At 40.4% G+C, this 27,000-nt stretch overlaps 1 protein-coding gene and 1 pseudogene across 1 annotated transcript in view; both read left to right on the plus strand.

The window, feature by feature from the left end:
* The window catches only part of LOC119426846 (partitioning defective 3 homolog), a 98,130-nt gene that overhangs the window by 5,803 nt on the left and 65,327 nt on the right, over positions 1–27,000 (plus strand). Inside the window, exon 2 of the mRNA XM_037694429.1 lies at positions 21,557–21,704. Coding sequence (XP_037550357.1) covers positions 21,557–21,704 — 148 coding nt within the window. The remainder of the gene's footprint in view (positions 1–21,556; positions 21,705–27,000) is intronic.
* LOC119426918 lies at positions 20,055–20,173 on the plus strand (annotated as a pseudogene).

Genomic DNA, 27,000 nt, shown 5'->3' on the forward strand with positions numbered 1-27,000 from the left:
TATTTGCGCCGCTCAAGGTGGCTGCATGTTGGAGCAGCTCTATCACATTCATTCTGGGTTATTGCTTTTGGAAACTTTTAATTATTCTTTTTCTGGATGTAAATCACTTTTTTCGGATGATTTTTTCCTCTGGTATTGGATGCAGTGCAGCTGAAAGGATTTTAACTGAAACCTTTTTACTTTTGGGCATTTGTTATGATGCGTAACCATGACAACAAGGTGTTTTTTTAACAACCAGGAGCAGCTGATTAACGTCTCAAAAACTGAAATACCTCAACTACAGCATCAAATCCCAAATGAGTTGAAAAGGAGACTCCATGGACAAATTCCTGTCAACCTGTTGGCGGTGCTCGAGTGCCTGACCGCCGAGATTCTGGAGCTGGTGGGAAACTCAGCTCGTGACATCAGGAGGACCGGGATCATCCCCCGGCACCTTCAGCTGTCTGTCTGTGGCGACGAGGAGCTCGGCAGACTGCTGGGAGGAGTGACCATTGTTCAGGGAGGAATTCTGCCCAGCATTCGGGCGGCCCTGCTACCCAGGAGGATCAAGAGGCCCGCCTGATCTGACAGCAAGCTGGATCTGGGTGGACGGATCGGTATCTGTGGCCAGATTCTTCGTATTCGCTGCAGGAGATCCTTCCTTCCCACAGCTATCAACATCTAACAACTCTTGAATAGAACCAGGATGATGAGCTACAACAACACTTAATTTCCCTCTGGGATTAATAAAGTATTTTTGAATTGAATTGAATTGAATTTATATAGCACCAATTCATAACAAAGTTGTCTCAGGGCACTTTACAGAAACATTCGCATACATAGAGTAGTAAAGTAAGTAGTAGTAGTAAAGTAGTAAAGTTATCTAAGGAAGCCAGCAGACTTGTTGAATCTTCACTTCATCGCAGTCTCCCATCCAATAATAAAATTGCATAAAAATACAATACTATGCAACAAAGTAGATGTTCCACTTTTCAATATGCCCTCCTACAAAAACAAAATAAACAAAAATATAAAATATTTGGTTTTTGCTCTTATAATCACCATCCATCTTTATTTTCTTGCGTTTACAGTTTAATACAGCTGTTTTATCGTTTTGGGCTGTAACTATTAGTGACCAGTTGAAACCATAACATTTCAAAGATATGCAACATCTAATTTGGAATCGCACTGAATCTGTACATATATTGGCATAAGTACCTGTGGGGGGACAATATTTGTACAACATTCCTGCAATGTGCAATTTAGTCACAACGTGTTTTAACTATTTCTTATTTAATTAATTTTTTTCTTCGGTTACAAAACTCTTTGAAGTTGTCTCACTTATTAAAATATTCTGATAGATGGATGGATGGATGGATGGATAGATAGATGGATGGATGGATGGATGGATGGATGTTAAAAATTCAGATGACATGACAACAAGTCCCTATGACACCTATTATCTTTATTTAAACAGGCAAATCCCACTAAGATCACAGATCTCTTGTAAAGGAGGCCACGGACATTAATTAATGTTTTCACCAAAGAAATTAAAACCCTAAATGCAAAAATTACCTTTTGAATACTTCTTTGCATTGCACCTTTAAAAATTAAATGTTGTTGACGTTTTGTCACCTACAGTCACAGCCTAGGATATTTATTCTACCTATGTTCTGTGTAGAACATATAGAATGATGATTAACATGCATGTTGTTGTTGCTTTGCCTTTGGCTGCTTTCATCTGCAGGGACTTCCACAGCAAGCTATTTTTTTTATGTTCTTCCTGACAACCTGGACTAGAACCTATGAGACCGTGGCACTGACCACTGATCTACCACAGATTTTGGATCAGGGTTTGCAGTTGTAATGCTAAAATTCTTAGACATAGTGGTTAATAGTTGCTGTAGCCTGGGAAATGCTTTTTCATGTATAGGGCTTATTTAAGAGAATTTAATGAAACCTGATAAAATTTGGATCACCAACTACATTGCATGTTGCATACTTTTTTCATCACCTAAGGTCAAGATTTCAAATCAATGCCAAACGTTATGTAAGCTCTTTGCTTGTCAGCGCTGTTGATATAGATTGTGGAATTACTGTAAGCATCTGTGCTGGATATGATTTTCTTGTATATTGGGTTACATTTTTTTTATTTTTTGGCTACTCTGTTGTTCAGGGGTCACCATAGCGAGCAAACTCATTTGAATAGTTGGCAAATGTTTTACGTTGGGTGCCCTTCCTGACACAACCACCGAGCTATGACAGCTCACATGTGTTGAGCAGAGTGCTGTCATTTGAGGCACCCGGTGAGCAACTCGGGGGGTTAAGGGTCTTGCTCAAGGGCCCACAGTGAGGAAAGATGTGGGTGTTTCACCTTCCCTACTGAAATTTTGCATTAACAGCCTGTGGATTCAAGCATGTGAACTCCCAATTACAGGCTTGCTTTTCCTTAACCTCCACACCACCATTAAGTAGTAAATATTTTGTCTTAATGACTAATATAAGGTCATTTATGTGCTTTGTTCTTCTGCATTGCAATAAATATCCTTATGTATAGTTAAACCACATAGTTCAAATTTTGCACTTTATTTGCACATAATTATAATTAAATGTCAGAGTCAGAGTCAGAGTTTCTTTATTGTCATTCGCACCTCATGTGGTACATGTGGTGGAGCGAAATTATGTACGCAGGGTCCCAGTTACATCCAACAATAAAATGTATAAGAAAAACAGTAATGACATCTAAGATATGAACTAAGAAAAACATCAACTAAATATACACTAAGCACTCATAACATAAAACATTGAACATCAGCACAAACATGAACATGAGTCTGTGAACAGATGTGCACGCATGAACACATCAACATTGAAACAGATCAGCAGCAACATGAATTAGGCACTTAATAAGCTTCTGCTGCTTATGAACTTCTAATGAATCAAACTGCTGGCTTTGTATCTAAATAAACATATATTTAGCCACAGACCAGATGCATGACTAAAATAATTCAATTTGGAAAAGCAAGGTCATGTCAACATAGGATCCTGTCTGCTACATCCACCTCCCTCTCTGTTCTGCTGTATTGGCCAGGCAGATATGCATGAACCAGTTTGCCACTGTCACACAGTGAAATGGGAGATAGCACTGGAAGCCACCAGAAATGACCACCATGAAATGAATCAGATCCATCACTGTCTGCAAGGGGAAGGAGCCAGGCAAAATGGCCTACTGCATGAGAAAAAGAAGGTGGAGGTGGGGGTTACTTTGGGTTAGAGGCATGTATGTGTGTATGTGTGTGGGTGGTGGGGGCTTTGCGCCGGGGTTGGTATTTCTTGGACTGTATCCAGACCACTTGACTCACTGCACTCAATGGCATTACTTCAAGATAACAAGTAAAATCTTCGGAAGATCTTACTTTATATCCTTGCTAGAGCTCATTTTAGATCCTTGGCATCTGTTGTGAGTTATTTTATCCATTTTAATTTAGATCTTTAATGGGAGCAAAAAATGCCACAGCTCCTGTGCAAAGGTTGTGACCCTTAAAGAAGGGAGAATAATCAGAATCAGAATAAACTTTATTGGAATTGCACCGAGGTACAACGCGAATATGTACGTACAGTCGTCCGAAAGATGGGCGGAGTGCACGAAGCTGCAACTACAGGAGAGCGCGGCCATTTTATCCTTATCAGATAATAATATTAGATAGGAAAAGGGGGAGAAACATGAGGGTAGATAGTGGTATTACAAAGAAAGATCTTTCACACCTTGTCTATCAGGACACGATTTGAGACATCAAAAAACTCTACCAGCAAGCACAATTAAAACAAGATTACATTTGCATTTGACATCAAGGTGTTGAGATTTGTCCATGAGCTTTTTTTCAGATCAGCCACAGTTTCTGAAGATGTTGTTTTCAGGCAGCAGTTCTGATAAGCCTGCACAGAGAGTTCTCGGGGGTGCGATAGATGAAGCTTTTGTCCTTGGGTACTCATGTCCCAGGAGAAATTTGATAGTCAGCCTGTCTCCGAGGCCATTGGGAGTCAGATTAGATAAGCTTGATTTTTGTTTTTCTTCAGGCAGACAGATTTTTTTCTTCAGCCTTGAGTCCATCTGGGCGTTCTGGTTCCGAAAAAGCCTAATTGTGGAATTTAGTTTCACTAATCCATGCTATGAGTCTCCTTCAAGGTCAAACCCACCACGCTGAAGAGTCCCAGAAGCCGAAGGTGGTCTGCGATTCTCAATTGCCTCCACCTTACGGTTAAGCTCGTAGACCAGACGATTTAAAGTTCTCACAGCGAGTACCAGACCTTCACACTGACTCGGAAGCTTTTCCATGGCCAAAACTGCTCCCGATGTCTTCTTCAAAAATCGATAAAACAGAGCCCCGCCGATGCCAAAAAGCAGAGTCCCTGCTATCATAAGTCCAAAATATGTAAACGTCTTCAACATCTTGAGACAGAACAGAGAGGCACATCATCTGCCACACTCCCCACAAATCCATGACGCACCCCACAGCGCAAGTCTCAGCTGGACATGCCGGTTTCCCAGGATCTTGTCGCTTTGATGAAAAAATCGTATCAATAGAGTTGAACGCCCACGATACCAAATCCATAATCTTCTTAATTTATGTTCGGGAGATGAGACCCAGGCGCTTCAGACACACAGAGAGCAGAGCAGGAAGAAGGAAAAAAATGGGGGAGGAGAGACGGAAGCTGCCACCTCAATCAGAGCCTGGGAGAAGCTGACAACAACTTTTGATCTTTAATAGATATTTTATTTGGTCCTTTTTTATTTTACTTTAAATATTTTGTAGGTAATACTGCACACTAGAGCTCATTTTAGCTCTATTTTTGTCCCATGGTGTGAAGGGAGTAGGGAGAATTGGATATACCTTCCATCCGTCTGTCCTTTCACCCCTCTATGCAAATTGTGAGCACTTTAATTTGAGCCGGATCCTTCTGAAACAAGATCCGGGAACTCTCTCATTTTGACGGCGCAGATCCGGCAACTCAAGTCTCCGCCCCTAAAAGTCCAATGTCATTGCGCATTTTTTATTTGGATTATTATCAAAGATACAACGAGAGGAGATGTTGCCCAGTCTGTGGAGTGGATGTTCCGGCCGCACCACGCTCCTGCCCAGCAGAGACGCGGACTGCATGTCCCGCGGGAAGCGTCTTCATCCACCTTCAGCTGTGAGCCCTAGTTGCTTTACGCACAGCGTCTCCAGACAGCTCTGCAGGACCACCGCTGTATCATCTGCAAACTTTACAATATGATAGCCTGGTAGCTGCACAATCATATGTGAGCAGAGTGAACAGGAGAGGACTCAGCACACATCCCTGAGGAGAGCCAGTGCTGAGGGTTATGGTGGAGGAGGAAACGTTGTGGATCCTCATTGACTGTGGTCTGTTTGTTAAGAAGTCTAGGACCCAGTTGCAAATGGAGGGGCTTAGTCCTAGTGTGAATAGTTTGTCCATCAGGGTTGGATCATGGTATTGAAGGCAGACGTGAAGTCCACAAAGAGCATATGGACATAGTAGTCCTTCTGCTCCAGGTGGGTGAGAGCAGTGTGGACCACAGAGGAGATGGCATCCTCTGTTGATCGGTTCTTGCGGTATGCATACTGATGAGGGTCCTCGTTGATGTTTGTTTTGATGTGGGTCATGGCCAGTTTTTCGAAGCATTTAGTGACTATCAGGGTGAGGGCCACTGGCCGATAGTCATTCAGACCAGTCACTGTAGAGCTTTTTGGGACTGGGATGATGGTGGCAGTCTTCAGGCAAGTGGGAACTGTTGCCAGGGTAAGTTAGGCGTTAACGATGTCTGCCAGCACCTCACAGAGCTGACCGGCACATTCTTTCAACACTTTCCCGAGGATGTTGTCTGGGCCGTTTGCCTTGTGTGGATTAATCCTCCCGAAAATAATCCTTACTTCTGCTAGGGTCACACTGAGAAGGTCTTCATCTGTTGGTGAGGTGCGTCTGGTGTTGGGTGGTCTGTTCAGGTCTTCAAAGCGTGCAGAGAACTTGTTGAGGGCATCAGGCAGTGATGGGTCTTTGGGGCATTGTTCACTCCTGCTTATATAATCTGTTATACACTTAATGCCCCTCCACATGCTCCGGGGGTCCAGATGTACCTGAAAGACAAAAAAACACATGTTAAGGATAGAAAAAATAATTAAAAATACAAAACAGGTTGAGAAGAGTAAGTAAAGACAGTAGCAGAGTGAAAAAAAAAAGTGGTCAGTTTGTCCTCCAGCAGTCTAAGCCTATTGCAGCATAAGTAAGGGACAGCTCTGGAAACCCAAGCCGACCCTAACTATAGGATTTAGCAAAAAGGAGAGTCTTAAGCCCAGTCTTAAAACTGGATAATGTGTCAGCCTCACGAACATAGATTGGAAGTTGGTTCCACAAGAGAGGAGCCTGATATCAGAAAGTTCTGCCTCCCATTTTGTTTTTGGAAACTAGGAACCACAAGTAAACCTGCAGTCTTAGAGTGAAGTGCTCTGTTGGGAAAATATGGAACAATACGATCTGTAATATAAGATACCATACCACTGTATTTATAAAGCACTTAAAACAGCAACAAGGCCAACCAAAGTGCTGTACAGACAAAACAACAGGTAACACACAAAGCAAAATACAAAATTAGGTAAATCAGAATATAGACAAAAACGATACAGATAATGACGACAAACCAGTGTAGAGCATACAGGATCAAAACACAGATCATCTTGTGTTGAAAGCTATTGAATAGTAGTGAGTTTTTAAACGGGACTTGAAAACCGAGAGGGAGGGGGCCTGTCTGACAAGCAGAGGTAACTCGTTCCAGAGTCTTGGTCCTGCTACAGAGAAGGCCCTGTCACCTCTGCGCTTAAGACGAGTTCCTGGAACTGTGAGGAGCAACTGGTCCGCTGACCTCAGGGAGCGTGGTGGGACATACGGTTGTAGCAAATCAGAGAGATGGGGGGGGGGGGGCGACACTGTTCAGTGATTTGTAGACATACATGAGTATTTTGAACTGGATTCGAAAGTGAACCGGTAACCAGTGCAGTGAGGCCAAAACTGGTGTAATGTGCTCTCTTTTGCCTGTACTGGTTAAAAATTGGGCTGCTGCATTTTGGACCAGTTGTAGTCGTGCAATGGAGGTCTGACTGATACCAAACAGGAGCGAATTGCAGTAATCAAGCCTAGATGTAATGAATGCATGTATTACTGTCTCCAGATTCTTTCTGGACAATATGGGCTTCAGTTTAGACATCCGCCTCAGTTGGAAAAAGCATGATTTAACAATCATGTTTACATGATCCGGCAACTCAGTCCTCAGTTGATTCCTTCCTCAGTCTGAGGTGCACCTCAGACTGAGGAAGTCTCTCGGATGAGAGACGAAATGTTTCTACATTTTTTTGTTGTTTTGCTTTGTTTTGTATTTTTTTGAATGTCCAGAGGACCAGATTTAACTTTTTTAGATTTTTCTACCTGGATTATTGAGCATGCATCAGGATAATTGGAATTATGATAACAGGATTTCTGCTTTTTGGAGTTGGTGGTTTCCTGGCATATCAACAAATTCAAAAAACATTGGCAGCTGTTCTGGCAATTGTAAAGCGGCCTGGCCTGTGTAAAGGACTGTGCCATGCTGTGAACACTCAGACTCAAATGCAGTGTGAGTTGAGCTGTAAGTTGGGCACGATTTCTGCTGAGAATCACAGGCTACTTGCAGCTTCTGAATCTCGCTGGCAGGAAGGAATTGACCTTGGAGAAGTTACAAACTTGTGTCGGCGATGCTGACCACAAAATTTGGCTGTTTGGAGTCACCATTGAGATGTACCAGTGGAACTGTAAGGCAGACGAAAATGAATGAAGTTGGCCTGACCCAAAACAACTGTTGTTATCTGAATCTGACTCCCCCACGCCCCCTCCTTTTTTAACCTCTTCTTTCCCTCATGTTCCCATCTCCTTATCTAACAAAAAAGGCAGCGCCTCTCATGAGGCTGCAGCCTCAGACACCTTGTCTTTCCATGTCTATGTTGTTTGGCTATTTGTGTTTCTTTGGACAGGCTGTACTGAAATGACATTTTGTTGTGCTTTGATGCAATGACAATAAAGACTGATTCTGATTATGATATAAAATATTCATAAAATATATGTCTATTTTGTTTGTCCACAATTAGAAAACATTAACCAAGTCTTCTTGTTCTGAATATCTACTTTAATTTAACAGCAAATATTGTTTATGCATGTTCCAACAAATGTTGCATTTTATGATATTAAAAAATATATAGCAAATGAATCAAGCATGGGTGCTGCAACAATTATATGTGAAGGGGACGTGCAAGGGGACGTGCCCCCCCCCCCCCCCCCCCCCCAAAAAAAAAAAAAAAAAAAAAATCCCCCCCCCCCCCCCACACACACACACACTTACCATGAAATATTAGTTCTTTCAGCCGTTGCATTTGTTATTTTTGTGTGTGTGTGTGTGTGTGTGTGTGTGTGAACAAATCCATTCCATTTGATTAATAGGAGAATACTCAAACCACTAAAAGTCCACCCCCGGTTTTCCTGGTTACCTTCAACTACTCACCACCACATGAAGTGATTGTTGAGGTCACTCGGCTTGGCAGGGCGCTCATCTCTGAAGGGATTTTTGTTGATGAGGCAGGGGGAGTAGGGGGAGACACCTCTGTGTCGTGTGCAAGCTTAGTGTTACGTTAATGCTAACAGTTTTTGACCGGAGGCGTGGGGGAGAAGGGGGCTGTTGGTCAGGCTACTTCTTGTGTCGTGCTCTCTAAAATTGTTATTGAATCAAATGTTTACTTATGAAAGTAAACATACGTGTTTAACAGCTTGTTAAAATACACCAGAAAGCAGGAAACGGCATCTACTTTATTCAAAATATTCTGGGGGAGGACCCCCCAGGTCCCTCCTTTAGTGACACCCCCTACCCCCACAACATTGGCAATGGCATCATTACAAAACATTACAAATGCTTCTGACACCAATGGAATCAAGGCATTCTTGTGAGTAACAAAAAATATTGTTTCACCTATGTTTCACAACAAAACCCCTCTCATATTTATTTGTTTTGTCTGTTCAGTTAACAATGCCTTGATTTTAACACTTTTCTGTAATTTTCCACTGAGATGCTCTGCTACAGATATTATAAGATTATTTATAGAGATTGTCTGTCTAAAGTTATGACAGTGCTGAGTTTTCTGCTTTTACAGCAGTTCTCATCATATGTGTTTCTTTCTGTGGGGATAATACAGTATATACTTTCACTTTCTATGTTGTGCTTCTTTGAGCAGAGATTTATAGATTACATGAAGACATTAATATAAAGTTTTTATGTATACCTTTCCATCTCACTTGGCTACTTAAAATACGTTTTAGTCCAACAACCCCAATTATGTAAATGTCATGTGGGACAAATCACTGGAAAGAAAGTGGTCTGGTGCAATAGGTCACTTGAGAAATATTTTTTCTGGATTCTTATTTTTTCATTTTCCTAAGTCACTCACACTGGTAATGTTTTTTAAAGAGGGTTTATGAGTGTTCCATATGCTCCAAAACATAGAACATCCCACTGACCAACCAACCAAAAAATAAATAAAACTATTAGTGATGGCAGTATTTAATATGGTAATTATGTTTTGTTGCAATGTACATGTCAACCATCCAACCATCCATCCATTATCTATAACCGCTTCTTTCTTTTTGGGTTGCGGGGATCACTGGTGCCCATATCCAGCAGTTACGTTGCGAGAATTGGGGGACACCCTGGACAGGTCTCGAGTCCATCTCAGGAACACATAGAGACAAACGAGACAAACAACCATTCACTCTCTCACTCACACCTAGGGACAATTTAGAGTTACCAATCAGCCTAACATGCATATTTTTGGTTTGTGGGAGGAAACCGGAGTACCTGGAGAAAACCCACGCATGCACGGAGAGACCATGCAAACTCGACCCAGAAAGGCCCTGGGCAAGGATTTGATCTAGCGACCTGCTCGTTGAGAGGCAGCTGCTCTACCAGCTGAACTACCGTTCCGCCCACGTGTCAACCAATCAACAGTAATAATTTGAAGTTAATGAACATGGCAGCCTATGTGTGGTATAAAGCATCACAGTTGGTTGAGTGTGGTGGGATTTCAATAGACAACACACTCAATTTTTAAGCGATGTTCTGTCTAATAGTTTTCCATAGTTACTACGTTATATGCCATGCCAGCAGTCTTTGAGCGCAAACTAGGAAGAAAGAGGCAAACTTTATCCAATCTACATTAATGTCTAAGAAAATGATTGGAAACCATTTTTGCACTGATCAAATTTTTTTTCTTATAAACAAGGCACTTTGGTGAACGAATATTACATTAGCTATAATAAACATCTACACTTTATCATGACATTGTTAAGTTTGTTGCTGTTTCCTTAACAATTCTCATTTTATCTTTATAAAGTTTCAATAACTTCAAGTTGAAACAAACACTTCCTAAAACTTTCATTTTATATATTATTTTCTTTGGTACTTGTATTTTTAAATTCTAATTTTAAGCAAAATGGTCCTGGAGTAGACCGGGAGATTCTGTCCTTTTACGTCTAATATCAAGACACAGGGTAAAATAGTGAATGCGAGGAATGAGATCAATGCTTTGTTTCCAGTGTTTTACTCAGCAATGTAACATCATGATGAATCACAGTAACTCGGTTAACTTCAAGGAGAGTAGATGTAAGTGCTTTTTTGTATATGAAAGCGCCTCAGAGAGATCTCCTTGGCATATTACGCTGTTTGTAATCCATTCCAGTAGCATTGCTGCTAGTCAGTCAGAGAAGGTTGATTCAAAGAGACAAGAAGGAAGGAAGTGGCTAGCTCTAACAAAAGACGCTTGCTCAGATGAGAGAAGGGCTGATCGATAGAGCCTTGAGAGAACTATCAATCAGAGTCCCAGTTGAGTAGATTATGCTTTTATTAGTATTGAGCTGAGCAGCTGCTGTGAGAGGCCTTAAAACATTGAGATGCTTCCCACGACAGAGGCAAGAGAAAGCAGGAGGAAGCCTGTGCTAACCCCCACTCACCAACTTAATATGGACTGATTGAAGTCAAGTTGGATCATGACATGTACATCCACCCTGTTTTCATAGCAAAAAGTAATGATTCATAGAGACGAGGACCCAGAGTGTTGCACTTTGGGAAATGCAGTTCACTATGATGAACTGAGTGAATTGAAAGTAGTAGATTACACAGCAACAGAAAGGCAATTCCAGAGCTGCTGGCCTTCATTCCCAACTGTCTCTCTGAGGACTAACTCATTTAGAAGCAGCAGGGGAAACTCAATAGGACCAATTGAGAGAATAATATATTGAATCTAGTGGTTGATTGCACTGCTCGGGTTGGTGGAGGACTGTGTAGATGAAGTCTTTAAACATTCAAGTGTTGTTAAGCAACATACACTCCAGTATAGGAAAACCAATATAAAGCTTTCAAATAAAATATTTAAAACAAAATAGTTGGGGGTGTTTTCTCAAATACTCCTCTTGATCAAACTTGTTTCCCCCTAAAGCTGCAAGAGAAGCGACAAATCAAAATATTGTAACATAAATCCAAAAACATCCTGCAAATACTAAATAATTAACACTGCATATAAATTGTGCATACATACTGCTTAGTAAACGTTGTTTTGATAGTGTCATGTTGACTCATTTGATGTGTAAAATGCTTAATTTAAACTATCTGTACATGTGGTGTCCTTGTGAAGACTGACATTATGGACTGTGCTTAGAGCCCTATCATCAACAACATTTTTGATCAAACCAAGACCAAACTTGGATTATGTTTTACTTTGAGACAATCATCCTATGAGGTAGAGAAAAGTAAGTAAAGTAAAGAGCTATGTTGATGATATCATTGTATGTTGATGACATCATTGTATGTTCCCATACAATGACAAACTTAGTTCTCTGCATTTAACCCATCACACCTAAGATAAACTCAGGTGGAGCAGTGGGCTTCTATGTAGGTGCCTGGGGAGCATTTAGGAATCACCGTATTTCCCGCCGTACACGTCACACCACCCTATAAGTCGCATCAGTCCAAATATATCTAATAAAGTGGAAAAATCCATAAATATGTTGCTTTGCTGTATACGTCGCATCTATTATGCAACACCGCTGATGCTGATATTGTGGTTTAACATATGACTCAAGTGCGCCCCTAGATTATTTCATCAGTTATATCTCAGTGATATATCGTCCAATCTGTACCAGATTTATTGTGCGTGATCAGTGAACGATTCTGCACACACTGGCATTGCTGTTGAACATTTGACTCCTGAGCGCCCCTAGATTATTCTCCAAGTTATATCTTAGTGATATATCATCCAATCTGTACCAAATTTATGCTGCGCCATTAGTGAGCACTTCTAGATACATTGGTATGGTTGTTTAATGTTTGACTCTAGTGCACCCCTAGATTATTCCAACAGTTATATCTCAGTGAATTATCATCCGATCAGAACCAGATTTTTGGTGCATAAATGGTGAGCACGTCTAAACACATTGGTAATGCGTTTTAACATATGACTCAAGTGCGCACCCTCTCATACTGATACGGGCGAAAGGCGATTGCAGAGTTTAGGCATATGCGCACCCTGGTGGACACAAGCAGGAATGGCATGAGAGCGTTCGCAATGGCGACTGGGAGGTGTTGCTGGAGCGCCCGTGGTCGCGGCTGTTGTCGAAGGTTTGGCAAATGTGCACTCCGGTGAAAGGGAGTGAGAGAGGAGCGTGAGCATTTGCGATGGCGACTGGGCGGAGTTGCTGGAGCTCCCACGGTCGCTGTAAGGCCAGAGCGGCGCTTTGCTGCGAGGGCCTTCAATGCTTCTTGTAGCTTTAATTCTTTGTTGAAATCAAAAATGAGTCCCCGAGGCTCAATGGGATTTACCTGTCTAAATAAAGGTTGAATGAATGAATCAACACATCAGCACTGGTCAAAATTGCACAGCAGAGACTCCACTTCATACGGGTGTTGCAAAGGAGACACCTTCTATCAGGCCTCCACAGAGTCAGTGCTGTTGTAATGTGTTACATGTGGTTTGCTGTTCACTCTGCATCTGATAGGATAGCCCTGCAAAGGTAACCAAGACTGCAGAAAGGATTACTGGCTGTCGTTAGCCCTTGTTGGAGAACATCGCTGGCTCAGCAGGGCACAAAGAATCTCTGCTGACACTTCCCATTCTGGGCAGCAGTTGTTCAACTTTTAATGCCATCAGATCCTGAAAATGTAGAACAAACGGATCGAAAAATAATTTTTACCCGTGGGTTGTTCAGAGTCCTGAAAGCAGCTAAATTAAAAACAACAACAACAACAAAAAATCCAACTTGGGGGTATGGTTAATATTTATTTTAATATTTGTTGTGTAATTACACTTTGCCTTCTACTAGGTGTAATTTTTTTTATTATGTGCACTACCCACTTATGATAAATAGATCTGTTCTACTTTTATATTATTATTACTTTTTCTATGTATATGATATGAATGCAGGATGGGGATATTTGTTTGTATTTTAGCCACCTTACAGTAGCTGCACTCATTTATCAGTTCTGTTTTTATAATAAAATGACAATAAAAGGCATTCTGATTCTGATTATGTCCTGTTTTGGTGGAATCATTTTGTCTGATCACTCTCAAAGACCATAGAATCAGAGTTCTGAAGGCACCAGCATTAGATGCAGCTCTGCACGGATGTGAGAGGCTAATAAAGTGTGGTATCTAGCTAAAATGGGAAGAGATGAGTTGTGCCTTGAACAGAATGCAGTGGATTAAAGATTGTAATTACAGCAATATAGTGGAGATAGACTGGATTAGGATGGTGGCAGTTGGCTGAGACATGGATAAGGTACAGAAATGACCATGGACATGACTTTATTAATAATAGGTGGCAGCTTAGACCCAAACATGTCATTGCACTGCCTCTTCTTCCTTATTGAGGTCAGGTAGAAGGCAATGCACTCATGAAAACACATATATGCCTATCACAAATCAACCCCCCAAAAAATACACACTTGCATTCAAGTAAATAATATGCACATAGATACATATGAACCATATTAACACTAAAATAACAAAGCATTACAAAATGTTCCTGTAGTTTCCAATGTGTCTTCCAAGAACTAAGTAGTCTGGTTTTCACTGAATTCAGTGTGAGTGACACTGCTCTACCCTTGCCCTCAGTCAACACCATAATTCACTGAGCATGACTAGATTAACATTGTTTGAATACACAATGAGAAGCCATGGTTGGGAATTTTAGAAACCCACTATATATTGTAGCTGCCGGTCAATAGAGCACACCCAAATATAAGCCACACACACTAAATAATAATAATATTTTTTTAAATAAATAAATTTGAAATAAAAAAAGCCCAATTTTGTGCACATATAAGCTGCGCTTGTGTGTAAGCTGCAGGTGTTTACTTTGTAACATGAGTGGCAGCACACAGCTAGTGAGATATGTGAATCTCTTGTTGTAGATTAAGAATCAACCACCAGATGGCGTTTTATAGGCTTTATTTTACTGTTCAACACACAGACAGAGTGAACCCCACAGGTCTTCGTGAGAAGTCCCTCCCTAACTCATGGATACTCTACTGCAGGGGTGTCAAACTCACTTACAAAAGTGGGCCAAAATTAAAAACCTTTTTCAAACTAAGGGCCGGTTTCAGAATCTACATTAACTCAAGTTAGATACCAAACTTCTTTTCTTGGTTGCAGGTTCCTCAACAAGAGTTTGATTGGCCTCATTTGACAATAGCTATGTTTACATGCGCAGAATTCTTTGACCGGATTGAAATGTGTTCTGTTTGAATAATTCAAATGTATTGTTTACATGGGCACAATCTGGTCATGACGAGTGTTTACATGCAGCAGGGTTTGTTCTGAACAGCAGTACTGGCATGCGCAGCGTGGTAAACTCTCCTTAAAAAAACCACCGAAGAAGAAGTTCTACTTCCGGGGTGAACGTAAACAAACCTGAGCACCCAAAATGGACCCGCGACAGGTTTTAATGATGGTGGAGACGTTACTGCACTCCCTGACTGAGCTACAGGTAATACAGATCATTTTGAGCTCTTTCAAAGTTTCTAGTAGAAATGTTGTGTCACTCACCGACCAGTTTAGCTTCCCTGACATGCTAATATTATTAGCATTAGCCAGGCGGAAATGGCAAAGTCGCACATGCGGAGTCAGGTCAGTTTTTCACGATCAGATAAAAACTAACAGATCAAGCGTTTACATACGCACCGATCGGGTTACGGATCGGCGTAAACCACCCGTTTCGTTCTGATCACAAATTATATCGGATCGCGCCGAATACACAAAAAATAACCCGAATGGAGTGTTTACATGACACACTTTTATTCCGACCGGCCATTTGATCCGGTTACTTATGTCCATGTAAACATACCCATTCTCTGTTGTAGTTTTGACATCATAATCAAAGATTACTGGAAAAATTAAAGTGAAAAAAAGTATTTTACATTTAAAACAACATCTTGGGGGTCAGATAAGATGTCAACGAGGGCCACATTTGGCCCCCGGGTCTTGAGTTTGACACATATGCTTTACTGAATGGCCTAAAACAAACTAGCACATTATGAACATTAACTAGGCTAACAAGAACAGAATAATCACTAAAATAAAAACAGTTCTAAACAGCTAACTGAAATGATTAACAATGAACATAAATTCTACCCATAATCTCTGTCTGAGGCCATTACAGTCAATCACAGCAGAATGTTACAATACATACCTGTAAGATACACATATATGTACAGTATTATTATTATTATTATTTTTTTTTTTCTGAACAGTGCTTGTAACTTGGCTGGTAACAAAAAAATACAATTGCCTACCAGAAACTCATAATATGAATATTATTCCTCCTGTTGCAAGCTGTCCTCCGGAGCAAAATTGCTTTGTGAGCATGTGAGAATCACATGCTCTGCACATGCAGGGGAATTCCCCTGGGAGACAGCTTCTTCTTCTTTTATGAAAATATAAATCTCAGTTGGTTGTTTTGTAACCAAAGTAAACACAAACGAACATTATTAAGAACGTTGATTTACCTGCTGTAAAACAGCTACTGATTATCACGGAGTAAAATCCGACATTGACTTGGTTCTGGTCCACTCAGTGACCGGTGTGGAGCTGTTACACGAAGCGGTCCTGCTTGGCGTCAAATCTGTCGACTCTTATCCACAATCCAGCTTTAACTTGTTAAGTTGTTGTTAGCTGCGCTTTTAGCCCAGAGGAAAGGAGTGTGCTGAGGCAGCACGCATGCACATTAGGTAAAGGTACAAAACTCACATCGCCATCTCATGACCTGGCATGGTAACTACAGCGGATTCGGGAGGGCGGGGGGGATTCCTGCGGATGCATATAAACACAAATCCGACCGTGTCAACGCAAATCTTTTCCTCTAATTAACATACGAAAAAACCTACGTTTTCCCCCCATCGTGTCCGTGTAAATAGGGACTTAGCCTAGTTTATGTGTTCATTATGTGTTAGAGTTAGTTTGCCAATTAAGAACTAACTATTTATTCTTCAAAACCATAGTTTGTCTTTTTTGCATACAAATGAGATTTCCTGAAAAACAAAATTTACAAAAGACTCGGCAGCTGAATTTGTAGTTCAAGCAAAATGTATGTAGAAATGTCACTTCTCATCATCTACCTAGTGTTCTAGTCAGTAAACATTCACATGTCAGTAAACAGAGTGAGAGAAAGCCAAAGCTTTAGTATGCATAAAAGCAGACTTATTTAACACTAAATCCACAAAGATTAAATTGCTGCAATATTGGATCCGTGTTCCATTGATTCCATCATTTATTTGCCTTAGAAGACACATCATGCTTTTAAATCCAAACCATATCCCTCCCTTTACTCTAAAATGGCTGCCACTTTAAGAACTTGATGTGTTTTATATATAATTTCCTTTTTAACATTTTATGCACAACTTCACTTCCTTTCACTCATGCCAAGTCAAAGATCAAAAGGTATTTAAAAAGTGCAGCAAACAGTTGAATAAAAGGGTGAAAGAGAGTTAAATCAATCTTAATTTCAACAATTTGTACCTTTATTGAGTCTAATTTATCCAGGGACATGTTTATTATTATTATTATTTTTTTTTATTAAAAGTCTGGCAGCAGTCATGTCCATGAATGTAATTGCATTGACCCAGCAGCACATAGTAACCGCCTCTCTCCCCCCTCACTCTTATCAACACGCTGTCCTGATAAAGTTTTGTGCTTTTAACCACATTAAACCTCTCATTTGCATTAAGCTGCCAATGAATCTCTCTGTTCTTGAAAACCTCTTCATTGACTCAGCATACCATACCACTCCCACAGAGAGGCTGCTTGGCAGCACCCAAGTTAATTCAAGTTCCAACACCCCCACAGTTTTTCTCATCCTTGTAATTTATTTAATTTGTTTATCCAAAACTTTCAATCATTCCCCTTTGCTTCCTCATCTTTGCCTCCACTCATCTCTTACAAACTCATACATACTTCCTTTTGTCTCTGTCCAAAATTGGTAGAATGCTGGGAAAATTTAATATTAACTACAGTCTCCTTGTAGAAACTGTTATTCACTGTATGGCTGTGAGTGAGCAATCAAAGTTATGAAGTATACAGAAGTTATGAACAGTGGTGATTTTAGCCTTTTTTTCTGGGGTGCTCAATCACCCCTACATTTTAACTCATCCATCCATTCATCCATCCATTATCTTTACCCGCTTATTCCATTTTGGGTCACGGGGGTCGCTGGTGCCCATGTCCAGCAATCACTGTGTGAGGGGCGGGGTACACCCTGGACAGGTCGCAAGTCCATCACAGGGCCAATTTTAACTCAGCACCCCTGAAAAAATAAAGAAGCATCATTGTGATTTTGCAAGGAAGCTTAGTTCTCCAATCTTAGATTCACCAAAATATTTAATACATTTGAAAAATATGGAATAAGTGATGCCAGTAAAATCTATGATTTATTTGCACTAGTCAGATCCTCAGTGCCACCTGTCAATCTGTCCAGTACACTCGTCAGCAAATGACAAATCGGCGATCTCAATTTGTCCCGAAGTAAAAGACCTCTTACTTGCAGAAGCTGCACCTCCTTTTCCTCCAACAACATTGTCAGGGTTTTGCATTACCAACGCTTTACGGTCTGAGGGATTTCATGAAAAATCACAAGAAAAAATGGTTAAACATTGTCAGCGGGGAACATGTGGTTCAGACAGCATTACTCTGGGCATTTAAATGGTGGAATACAGTTTATTCCATTTCCAAAACTTAAACGGAGTCTGGAAAAATGTAAAAGATAATAAAGGCTGACCACTGAGAATCAGAATCAGAATCAGAATCAGTTTATTATTGCCATGTCAATGAACGAGGTTCACAAACTAGGAATTTGCTTCGACATAAGGTGCGAATAGTAGTAAAGTAAAATAAAGTAAAAATAAGTAAAAATTAAGTAAAAATGAGAACATTACATAAGACATAAGCCTGTGTACACCCACAAATAAAGTAAAATTAAAACCATAACATAACCATATGTACACCCATACAATAGAAAATAATAAAAAAGCTTAGAAAACAGTACAGATGGAGTATTCAGTTATAATACAGATGTAATGTGACCAAAGCAGAAATTATGAGGTAGCATTATGAGTGTTCAGGAGTCCAACAGCAGAGGGGAAGAAACTGTTCTTATGGCGGGAGGTTCTGGTCCGAATGGACCGAAGCCTCCTGCCTGAGGGGAGTGTTTCAAACAGACCGTGTGCAGGGTGAGCAGGGTCAGCTGTGATCCGACCTGCTCGCCTCACAGTCCTGGAGACGTACAGGTCGTGGAGGGATGGAAGGCTGCAGCCGATCACCTTCTCAGCTGAGCGCACAATGCGCTGCAGTCTGAGTCTGTCCCTGGCAGTGGCCCCGGCGTACCACACCGTGATGGAGGAGCTGAGGATGGACTCGATGATGGCCGTGTAGAACTGCACCATCAGCTTGGCCGGCAGCTTGGCCTTCTTCAGTTGTCGCAGGAAGTACAGTCTGACCTCATGATCAGCTGAATACAACAGTGATAAACAGGAAGTACCACATGTTGGTCTGTACGAAGGTAACTGGTACATCCTACATTGTCTGGTATAATTACATTGTATGTGTAATGGTTAAATTAAAGGGTAATTCAATTCAATTCAATTCAATTCAAAAATACTTTATTAATCCCAAAGGGGAATTGTTTGTTGTTGTAACTCGTTATCCTCATTTCATTAAGAGATGTTATAGATACTGATGGCTGTAGGCAGGAAGGATCTCTTGTAAAGGTCCATCCCACAGTGGATCTTAAGAAACTGGCCGCAGATGCCGTCCGATCTGTCCACCCAGACTCGGCTGGCCTCTCGGTTCCCCCGGGCTGTAGGACCATCCGAATGCCGGGCAGAACTCCTCCCAAAGTGATGGCCACTCCTCCCAACAGTCTGTTGAGTTCCTCATTGCTGCGGACAGCCAACTGTAGGTGCCGAGGGACGATCCTGTCCTTACGCTGTCATGAGCCTGTTTCCTGCTAGTTCCAGGATCACAGTGGTCAGGCACTTGAGCACAGCTGGCAGGTAGAAGATAATGCGTCCACAGAACATCCTTTCAACTCATTTGAGATTTGGGGCTGTAGATGAAATATTATTTGAGCTTTTGGGATGTTAATCAGCTGTTGTTGGTTGTAGAAAACTGCCTTGTTGCCATGGTTACGCATCATAACAAATGTCCAAAACTAAAGAAGTTTCAGTAAAAATCCTTCCAACTGCACAGCATCTGATACAAAAAGAAACAATCATCCAAAAATGTGATTTACATCCAGGTAAACAGGAATTAAAGTTTCCAAAAGCAAAATCTCAAAATGCTTAAATCTAGTTGTGCTTTGTTTTGTGTGTTTATATGTAGATATACTGTATGTTGCAAATTCTGATTGCATAAGTCTTTGTTTGCTATGATCCTTTAAAGGTTCTATTTATGACTGAGCTCCTCATTTATGGCTAAACCACTCTGCGCATGACCGATGTTGTCTGATCTCGGAAGCTAAGCAGGGTTGGGCCTGGTTAGTACTCGGATAGGAGACCACCTGGGAATGCCAGGTGCCATAAGCTTTTGCACTTCTCACAAACCACACCATGGGGTGTGTTGTTCAAGGCAAGACCCATTGTCAGTAATGGAGGCTAAGCACCCCAAAAGGTCAGATCCTAGAACTGCCCCTAACAATAGATATCCACAAACTGCTGAATCAAGTAAGTGAGAAATAGTGATCAAGAAATAGTGACTTCATAACTTTTATCCTAAAGTAACACAATTTAAAATTTATTAACTTTTAATCCAAACATGTCAGGTGTATAGTGGTCAACAATGTCTGTCTGTCTGTACAGATTGGCAAATGAACTGAGTCCATCCAGGGCTCAATGATCTGCGGTGCAGAACATCAACCACATGGCAAATGCCACCGGCCACTTTTAGTCAAACTCATTGTTAGTGGCACCTGTCTGCTGGCTGATGAGAAATCCAGGGAGCTTTATCCAGTTTGGACTCTGGCTGGATCCGTTTCACACTATTGAACCAGAAAATAGTGTCATAAGCTGGGATGGATACCTAGGCCTTCACTGTATCTTTTTGAAGTATTGATGACACAAAACAGAAGCCACATTCCCATTTCTTCCTTGGTATACAAACAGTCCATGCAGTACAACAAATCACCCATACATTTTGTTTTTTTATTAGTTTCAAAATGTGTTTACCATGTTTAGTGTTCTGAATTACTGTAAATTTGATTTGAAGTTCGAAGTTGAGACAGTCTATAGAGATGAGGCAGGAGTATAGGTTCACTTGTAAGGGCTGTCTGGTTCCTGAAAGAAACCAAAGAAAAAGCTGTGTCTGATCTCATCACGAAGTCGAGCTTGTTCTAGTTGCGGGCTGGCTGTGCCTCTCTAATCCAATTTGTATTGTTCATAGACATGATCTCAAGGTGCAGTTATCAAAGTCAAAGTTTCTTTATTCGTCATTCGCACCACATGTGGTACATGTGGTAGAATGAAATTGTGTACTCAAGGTCCCAGTTACACCCAAAAATAGCAAAAATACAAGTATAAAAAGAAACAGTATAATATACAAGGATATAAGATATATGTCAAACAATAATAATATAAAATAATATGATGTGTTAAACAGCAGCCTGAACATGAGTCCATTGTGAGCAGATGGGTATGAATATAGCAGCTTATGGGTAAAAAATCTGCAACATGGATAATCAGAAGCACAGGTAAAGTGACAAATCTCAAAGTAAAGCATAATTAAAGTGATTTTTCTGGTTAGGGATTCATTCAATTCAATTCAACCTTTATTTAGACAGATAAATCATATTGAGCCTCGAAATTTGAGCTTAAATATGATAAATACACCTGAGATAATTTTCAAAATCACAAATTTTACTGTATTGTATTTGCAAACATGCCATATCTTCATATCTCTCTCTTCCACTTTAGGGTGTCCCGGTCAGCCCTCCTCTGTCAGAGCATTCTGTTAACTCTCTCATGGACAGTCATGAACGTCGGATCTCTCAATCATTTGAAGAAACAAAAAAGGACTTTAACAACTCCTTCACAACTCAAGCTAATATATCTGCACACAATGGTGAGTTCAATATATTGGTATTAAGTGTATCATAATTTCTGTTTTACACCAGTGTCTTTGTTTGTTACTACAACAGAAGTGATATCAGGTTTTGTTTCTATTTACTCACCCCCCCCCCCCCCCCCCATTTAGATTGATGGTTTGTGTGGTTGACCTGCTAACCTCATGAATAAATTGTCTGTAATCTGACACTGATACCACTCCTCCCTGTTCTAGCTCCTTCCTCTAAAGTCTCAACCAGCATCATTTTTTAAAGCCCAATCCTCCTTCATCACATTCCAAGAAGCGCTATTTTGCTGTTCAAACCTCTCAGGGATTAACGTCAGCCCCAATCCTGCTTATGTTCACTCCACTCCACTGGTTTCATTTTGGGTCAATTCCAATTCTGCCTGAATTAAATCAGCGAGCTTAGATCTGGACTCTTTAGTTGTATTAAAATTGGCAATTCAATCCTCGACACGTCACTACTGTCATCTCAGCATTGACAGGCCTTTCACATGTACATGAAAACAAGCAGAAGGTGACTGTATCTGGATGAAGAATGACACAATGTTGGAAATATATTGTTACTTTTTTCTTGGCACACTCTAGTTTTATGAAAAACGGTTGAACTGATCAATCCTTACACTTTTACTTCACTCATTTGCTTCTTTCACTAATTCGTAGTAATTTCTTTTTTTCCTCTTTTAAATACTCTTAAAAAAAAAAAAAAACTGTGAATCTTCACCAGCATTTTCACTCTTCAAAAAAGAACAACTTTAGAAATTAGTATGCTATTCAAGTACCATCGTTATGACAGATAATAAAAAAGCAGTAGTACAAGCTTAAACTACTATTTTTTGTGTCTGCTGTCATGAATCAAAGAGGGGGAATTGGAAATACTCTCCATTCGGTCATCTGTCCGTGCACGTCGTGAGCATGATAACTTGGAAAATAAGCAAGGAACCAACTTTAATTTCAGTGGCTGGCTACATCCAGGCAGAAGTAACATTCATTTAAAAAATTTGGTTGCCACGTCAAAATCCAAGATGGCCACCATATTAGTGCTGGGCAAAGACTTAAAAAAAATAATTGCGATTAATCTCATCATTATGCACAAAATTGAATTATGACTCAAAGACATTTAGAGCATTTTCAAGGTACTGTTTTATATAAAAGAGGTTGAATACTTTTTCAAAACAGGCACTTTTTAACAGCCGTGTTCACCTAGCAAATAAAGTATTTCTAGTAACATAAATATGAACATCATATCAAATATGAAACCAAAGCTTTTTGCCAGGGCAAAAATGTTTTTAGTTTATTTTAGAGAAAAAAGAAAAGAAAAAAAAATTCAACTCCAAAACCACATTCATAACAGAATTAACTAATTTAATAATTACCCCCCCCCCCCCAAACTGTGTTTTCTAGTTTTTATGTTCCTATAAAGTTGATTTTTCTCAAGTAATGTGAAGGCTGGTGGGGTGGCCAAAAAAATAATCTATAGTGGCTAAGGCCACCACTGGCCACCCCCTGGATCTGCCACAGCTTGTGGTTGTGGATTGCCAAAAATAAACAACAAAAAACTCGACCTTAATTCTTATCCACAGTGCAACTTCTACCCACTTGTATATATTGCAAAAATAATAAAATAAAATAAAATAAAAAAAATTAAGGTTTACTTTCATTTCCTGTTCAATTCTAGTCCCGAAAAAATACTCATCCTAAAATACTACAAACATCCACTATTCAAGTTCCTCAGTGGATTAGTGTACTGCTTGTTCCATTAGTTGTTGTTTTTTTTTTATTAACTTGTAAGTAGTTAAAACCAGAAGATGTTTTTGAATACAACAAATGGAAATCGTTTGTACCACAGTTTGAGAAGGATAGTTTCACCTCATTGTATGCAGATTTTGCAAACTTGCAGTGTCCAAAGTTAATTTCTAGTCCATCAGTAATGTGCAGTTGTCCTCTCTCTGCCCTTCTTTTATAAACTCTCTCCTTTATCTCTCTCAAGAGTGGTGCCACTCTTCCACTGATTATTGAAGATCAGAGACTTTGTTTAGTGGCATCTGATGCTTAATTAAGACTCCAGATCAATAACATTTTCTCCTGACTCTTTCTCTCCTTTAGCCCCCCACTCCTTTTCAGTCTCAGTTTCTGTCTTTTTTTATCTCTTTTGTTTCTAAATCCAAAACAAATGATTTCACATTGGTTGGATTTTCTTATCTTATTCTGGCTTCAAAAGCACACATATTTCATTATTCTTGCTCTGGTCATGAACTACAACTGAGATGTGCCTGTCAGAAGAGTGTTCTTGTTTTATTTTATTTTTTTCCATACCATTGATGCTTCAAGGACAGCCAACACTCATATTTTCCTACAGAGTGGGAGTCAAATAAGCCAAGTGGAAAAGTTTTAGGGATGTGGGTGGAGGAGCTGCTAATGTAAAAATCTATCACTGCCGAAGCTAAGCGGAGACTCAGATCTCTGACATGTCTCTTCTCACTACAAGAAATGTCAGATATTGTACTTGTGTGGCTTCAGGCTCTCTCTGAGTTATGCCCTTATTAACCTGTGCCTGCTCTCTGACAGCTCTTCTTCTTTTAAACTGACATATTTACATTTTGGTCATGTTGTGTGCTGGATTTATACATATACCTGTTAAACAATGCTGCAGCAAGCAGGAAAATTGCAGCAACTGAACTATAGATGCTGCCATGTTAAATATTTGATTCAGTTATGGTTATGCCTTCTTAAAGTACTAATTATTAATATATATATTAATATATTGTATTTCTCCAAAACATTTTACCCAACCATTTTTGAAAACAGCCTTTTTGTGGGCCCATCACCTGCAGAAGAGGCCATATGAGTCAGGTGCATGACGCCATGGGCACTGACTGAAGGCGGGAGCCTTGGTACTCTGACTCTGGCTTACCAAAGCTGGCTCTTGGGACATAGAATGCAACCTTTCAGGTGGGGAAGGAGCCTGAGCTTGTGCGTGAGGTTGAGAGGTAAAGACTGGATAGTTGGACTATAGTTGGGCTCACCTTGACACACAGCATGGGCTCCAGAACCAATCTCCTCGAGAAGGGCTGGACTTTATTCCACTCTGGGGTTGCACATGGTGAGAGGCGCCAAGCTGGTGTGAGTCTACGCAGCCCTCTGACTTAGTGCCTGTGTGTTGGAGTTTTCCCCAGTAGATGAGAGGGTAGCTTCCCTGCACCTTCAGGTGGGGGGTCGGGCTTTGACCATTGTTTGTGCCTACGCGCCAAATGGCAGTTTGGCATGTCCGCCCTTCTTGGAGTCCTTGGCAGGTGTTCTGGAAGGTGCACCAGCTGAGGACTCCTTTTATTCTGCTGCAGGACTGCAATGCCTACGTAGCTGGACTCTCTGTTAGAGATAGGGTGAGAAGTTCAGTTTTTCAGGAGAGACTCAGTGTAGAACCGCTGCTCCTCCACATCAAGAGGACCCATTTGAGGTGGTTCGGGCATCTGGTAAGGATGCTTCCTGGGCACCGCGCTAGGGAGTGGCTTCAGGCATGATTAACTTGGAGGAGACCCAGGGGAAGACTCGGGATACGCTGGAGAGACTATGTCTCTCGGTTGGCCTGGGAACGCCTTTAAATCCTCCCAGAAGAGCTGGAAGAGGTGGCTGTGGAAAGAGATGTCTGGACCTCCCTGATTAAACAGTTGCAACCACAACACAACTTTGAAACAAGCAGAAGATAATGGATGGATAAATGGATGGAGTTTGAAAACCATTTAGTTTTTTTCTGGCCTGTTGGTGGTTTTGCTTTGACCCCATTCACATTGGATGATGACTCTGCTACAATTTCCACAAACAACCCACTTCTAGAACTTGGCTTGTTTGTGGCAAATTTTATTTGGTAAACCTCCTTAAAGGCGGTAAAAACACGGTTATGCCCTCAGTGCTCACCAACTATGTTTCTGAAGATTTTTTTCCCATTCTCAATACATCAGCAGCACAACAATCATACCACATACACCCGCAATTGCACTACAACCCAGACCCAGCCATTGTACAACTTTCTCGGACTGTCTTAGGATGTGACTATAAGCTAGAATGTTGTGATATGCTAGCACAACAGTTTGGCATTTTCAAGATCTTGGATAGACAATAGACATGACGCTACCCTGGTCTGTCCAGCTTTAAGTTGTTCACAACCAATCCATGCTAGCGTGCATTCACAACATCATAGATTTAATGTTTAATCTGCTACCTCAATGAAAAAAAAACACTACAACCCTGTTACAGAAGTCTTGTTCAGGCTCAAGTACCTCCATTGACCAAGCATACTCGGTTTAGGCTAATGGGAGTTCACTGCAATCTTATTACACATTTAAAAACCTCATCAAATCCCCAATGTTTTTTTTTTGTTTTTTTTGTTGTTGGTGTTTTTCTGTTCCTGGATCATCATTCAGATTAAAGATTGTCATAGTGGTGTTCAATCTCGGGGTTCTTTCAGAATCCTTTTCTAGAAGTACCAAATAAACAGAATATGTGACAATTATATTGAATGCAAGTGGACTTCATTGAAGTAATTTTGTTGCTTCTTAATATAGATTTCAAAAAATAGTTTCATATGTAAAAATGACATCTAAGTGCTTTCATTTTAATATTGTTCACACAGTTTTTTAACAAAATTTTCACCAATTTGCATTGTTTATTTTTTAAGTCTACAACTAAACTTGCCTTTGTAAAGACGATTAAATTACAACCTATTGTGTAACCAAAAAAAAAAAAAAGAAGAACATGCTTAGCATCATAAAAGCTTTTTTAGAATGTGCTATATGCACTTCATGGGCTCTTATAGTATGATGGAATACTGTTTATTGTATATATCAACTGCATTTGACTTTAGTTTTATACAAACATGGATACTTTATTAAAACATATTTAGCATCTTGCTGTATTCCTTTGACACGTAATGTTAAATGTGAATTGTCTGCAGGCCAGACAGGGAGGAGCTGTTTCCGCTCTGTCTTCTTCTGTGTATTGTTTCAGATGGACTCAGACTTATTGCCTGCTGTGTGATATGTGACAGTTGTGTTTAGAGGACAGATGTTGAGAACGTCTCAGCAAGGTCATGAAACACAGAGCCGCTAGGACTTGTCTGACAGCTTGATGTGTAGTGTTTCCAAACCTGCTAAGTAACTGAATCTTGAAGGTTAGATGTGCATTTTGAGACAAGATAGGCTATTCTTGCCATACATAAACACAGCTGCAGAAACAGACAAATCTACAGTTCTTTTGGTAGCATGTAGTGTTCTTCTTCAGAGAGGTTTTTTGAACA

The sequence above is a fragment of the Nematolebias whitei genome, chromosome 20 (assembly GCF_014905685.2).
Source record: "Nematolebias whitei isolate Nwh7 chromosome 20, NemWhi1, whole genome shotgun sequence".
NCBI lineage: Eukaryota > Metazoa > Chordata > Actinopteri > Cyprinodontiformes > Rivulidae > Nematolebias > Nematolebias whitei.